The 4,005-nt window shown below is 37.3% G+C and overlaps 2 protein-coding genes across 2 annotated transcripts in view; both read right to left on the bottom strand.

The window, feature by feature from the left end:
- LOC137616431 (urea transporter 1-like) overlaps window positions 1-437 on the bottom strand; it is an 11,251-nt gene extending 10,814 nt beyond the window's left edge. Inside the window, exon 1 of the mRNA XM_068346181.1 lies at window positions 1-437. This exon is cut by the window's left edge and continues 306 nt beyond it. Coding sequence (XP_068202282.1) covers window positions 1-437 — 437 coding nt within the window.
- A 2,244-nt stretch (window positions 438-2,681) lies between these two features.
- Window positions 2,682-3,323, bottom strand: LOC137616423 (caldesmon-like). The gene has a single exon (XM_068346170.1). It carries the CDS (start codon window positions 3,321-3,323, stop codon window positions 2,682-2,684), a length of 642 nt encoding a protein of 213 aa, XP_068202271.1.
- Between the last annotated feature and the right edge of the window lie 682 nt (window positions 3,324-4,005).

Raw genomic sequence — 4,005 nt, 5'->3', positions numbered from 1 at the left:
TTCAGAGGCATAGCGAAGGAGAAGAAGGGCCATCTATCTAAAAAATCTGTTATGTACTGGGCGTCTCCAACGAACCATTTCGTCACCCCCTCCAGGCAAGGTGGTGGCTCCTGGTCCATCAAATCCTCGTAGGTGTCTATGCTCACGCTGGCCTCGAAGGAATCGGCATTGATGCTGTCGTTTATGCTCAGGTCATAGCTTGAGAACTTCCGGAGTTTGGGTCGCAGGCTTATGTCCGTGTCGTTTGGGAGGCAGGATGGCCTGCGAGCAGTCGTTTCCCAGGTCGGGACACTCAAGTGTGTCGGTATGGGGACGTCAGTTCGATTGTTATTTGTATGAGGGGAAAGGAGGGCACTTGGGTTAGAAGACCCCTCGGGTTGATGCAAAGGGGAATTATTCTTCTCTGGGACGCCCGTCACAAAAATTTGAGGTTGCATTGTTTTTGTTTCTCCTTTTCACTCTTTTCGTGATATTTACAAATTTGTATTTTTCTGACTTGCGATATTAACCATTCTTTTAATCGACAACACCGAAGAGATACGGACGCGAAAGATGATGATGTCTTTTGAATGTGAGATCATGATACTTAGCTTCTGTTGAAGTGTGGTTTGGTAACCTAATAATCTATACTTTTTTAGTATTTAGGTTTGCATTATCCTTAAAGCCATCGAAATCGTCCCGCGCCAGGCACAGGAGAACACTGAGCGTCCGTCCATAGAGCAACTTCCCTCTAAATTGGAGAGGACGTCAATGAGGAAGGAACCAGGACGAAAGGGAAATGAGAGTCCCTGAACCTACGGGTGACGAGCTGCTCCGAATCCAAGATTGACGTGAGATGGTTCGCTTTCCATCATCTGATTGGTTTTCTTCCTGCCATGGCGTGTTGACCTTTCCTCTAAGACCTAATCACTTATGCACCAAGCCTCTCTCTCTCTCCCTCGCTCTCGCTCTTTCATTATGGATCGGTCATTTCAATCATGCATTTTCCCCCAAAATTACAATTCAAAAGCGATATTTTATTTATTATACTTTAGGTTTCATAAGATGGACCTGGCATATGTAAAAGAGACTGAAAGGATTTTGTGAATATGAAATCAAACCTTTACGATTGGCATCCTATTTGATCCGATTAACGCTCCATTGTGATCACCTCCTCGTTTCCATGGCAACCGAGCCTAGGGTATGGGAGGAACATCTCTTTTCCATTAATTGTTTATTGAACAGAAAATCATATCGTTTTTCATTTCGGCATGGGAGGAGTGCACGTTTTTGGTCTTGTGCTCTTGTGTGGACTTAATGAGAGGTTCTGGTAATTCACTTCTCTTGCTAGAATTCAATTTGTATTATTTGAAGTAATACTCATATTTGGATTACACTCTTTGGATTTTTTTTTCTTCTTTTTTTCAAGGAGTTTGAAATACCATAAGGCTTTAAGACAAGGAATTAATCTCTCTCTCTCTCTCTCGCTCTCTCTCTCTCTCTCTCTCTCTCTTTTTTTTTCTTTTTTTTTCTTTTTTTACGCATATCCTAAACCTGAAGAATTGAATGTTTCTGTTTCATTGTTTTTCTCTTATTGTACTAATAAAAGATTGAAGTCTCTCTCTCTCTCTCTCTCTCTCTCTCTCTCTCTCTCTCTCTCTCTCCGGGGACCATGCTAAATGCCGTGTGCATTGCACATGATAGAGGAGAAAATGAATTTAAAGTATTCCGTTTTTCTTTTAGGAAATGCATACAAATCATAGAATCTAATTGTTACTAGTGAAACAATGTGTCAGGCATTTACTGACACCATTAAATATGGTCAAGAAATAGTCAGAAATGCGGTTTATTAAAGAAATTTTATTCATAATCTGTATAACTGATTATGAAACTTTTTATACTGTTATTATAACCTCTAAATTATTATATTGTATTCATAAACCTTCCATATTTTCGACCTCTTCAGGCTATTAATATTATTATTATTATTATTATTATTATTATTATTATTATTATTATTACTAGCCAAGCTATAACCCTAGTTGGAAAAGCAAGATTCTCTAAGCCCAAGGGCTCCAAATAGCCCAGTGAGGAAAGGAAAGAAGGAAATGAATAAATGATGAGAATAAATTAACAATATATCATTCTATAAACAGTAACAGCGTCAAATCAGATATGTCCTATATAAACTATTAACAACGTCAAAAACAGATATGTCCTATATAAACTATTAACAACGTCAAAAACAGATATGTCATATATAAACAATAAAAAGACTCATGTCAGCCTGGTCAACATAAAAACATTTGCTCCAACTTTGAACTTTTGAAGTTCTACTGATTCAACTACCCGATTAGGAAGATCATTCCACAACTTGGTAACAGCTGGAATAAAACTTCTAGAATACTACTCCTGGATAGTACAGTGGTAACGCGTTTGCCTAGCACTCGCATGGCAGCAGATCGATCCCCGCCCGGGACCATGAAATTAAGCTTTTTACTGGGGAGGCCACTGCTGTGGTTGGGCACCACAGTGGTGGGGGGGGGGGGGTTGCTTGCCCGGCTGATGTTCAGGTGAGCATCTATTCTGATAGAACTGGAACCGAAACCAGACACCTATTAACCTTTATATCCAGTTCGTTTTAGGTAAAGATCTGCTGCGTGCAGTGTGCCTTGGCCAGTGGACTGTAGTCTTTGGCACTATTATTTACATTGCTTTCTTTCTTTCCCTGGTTGTGCATTGCTTTCTTTCTTTCCCTGGTTGTGCATTGCTTTCTTTCTTTCCCTGGTTGTGCAATGCTTTCTTTCTTTCCCTGGTTGTGCGTTGCTTTCTTTCTTTCCCTGGTTGTGCATTGCTTTCTTTCTTTCTCTGGTTGTGCATTGCTTTCTGTCTTTCCCTGGTTGTGCATTGCTTTCTTTCTTTCCCTGGTTGTGCATTGCTTTCTTTCTTTCCCTGGTTGTGCATTGTTTTCTTTCTTTCCCTGGTTGTGCATTGCTTTCTTTCTTTCCCTGGTTGTGCATTGCTTTCTTTCTTTCCCTGGTTGTGCATTGTTTTCTTTCTTTCCCTGGTTGTGCATTGCTTTCTTTCTTTCCCTGGTTGTGCATTGCTTTCTTTCTTTCCCGGGTTGTGTATTGCTTTCTTTCCCTGGTTGTGCATTGCTTTTTTTCTTTCTCTGGTTGTGCATTGTTTTCTTTCTTTCCCTGGTTGTGCATTGCTTTCTTTCTTTCCCTGATTGTGCATTGTTTTCTTTCTTTCCCTGGTTGAGCATTGTTTTCTTTCTTTCCCTGGTTGTGCATTGCTTTCTTTCCCTGGTTGTGTATTGCTTTCTTTCCCTGGTTGTGCATTGCCTGAGGTTACTTCCCTGTTATTTTTCCGACTTTTTTTTTCCAAATAAGACTTACTTCAGTTTTCATATCTGAATTTAAAATAAATTTCCTCGTTGCTTTTTATTTGGTTCTGCAAATTTAAGCAAATTATAAAATAAATTGCTTTATGATGATGGCATCTTATTTTATGCTTTAGTATTCGTATCCTGTGGTGAGAGCTGGGTGAAATATAATCTTTTCGTAGTAAATACACATATACTGTATATACTGTGTGTGTATATATGGTGTATTAGTATGTATATATATATATATATATATATATATATATATATATATATATATTTATGTTATATATAGATGCTTTAATATCCGTATCGTCTCTTAATCCTATGGAAAAAAAATTTGGGGGAAGTATAGAACTATAGTTTTTTCGCTGTTGATACACACACACATGTATATATATATATATATATATATATATATGTGTGTGTGTGTGTGTGTGATATATATATATGTGTGATATATATATATATATATATATATATATATATATATATATATATATATATTTATATATAATATATATACATATATACTGTATATTGTATAGATATGTATATATATATACATTAATATCAGAATTTATTGTATTGGGAAAGCTGGCTTTGCTATATGTTATCATTGTAAATACACACGCATA

This window comes from Palaemon carinicauda, chromosome 2 (genome assembly GCF_036898095.1).
Source record: "Palaemon carinicauda isolate YSFRI2023 chromosome 2, ASM3689809v2, whole genome shotgun sequence".
NCBI classification, from domain to species: Eukaryota; Metazoa; Arthropoda; class Malacostraca; order Decapoda; family Palaemonidae; genus Palaemon; species Palaemon carinicauda.
The sequence above is the reverse complement of the archived record's forward strand: the minus strand, read 5'-3'. Positions and strand labels throughout refer to the sequence as shown.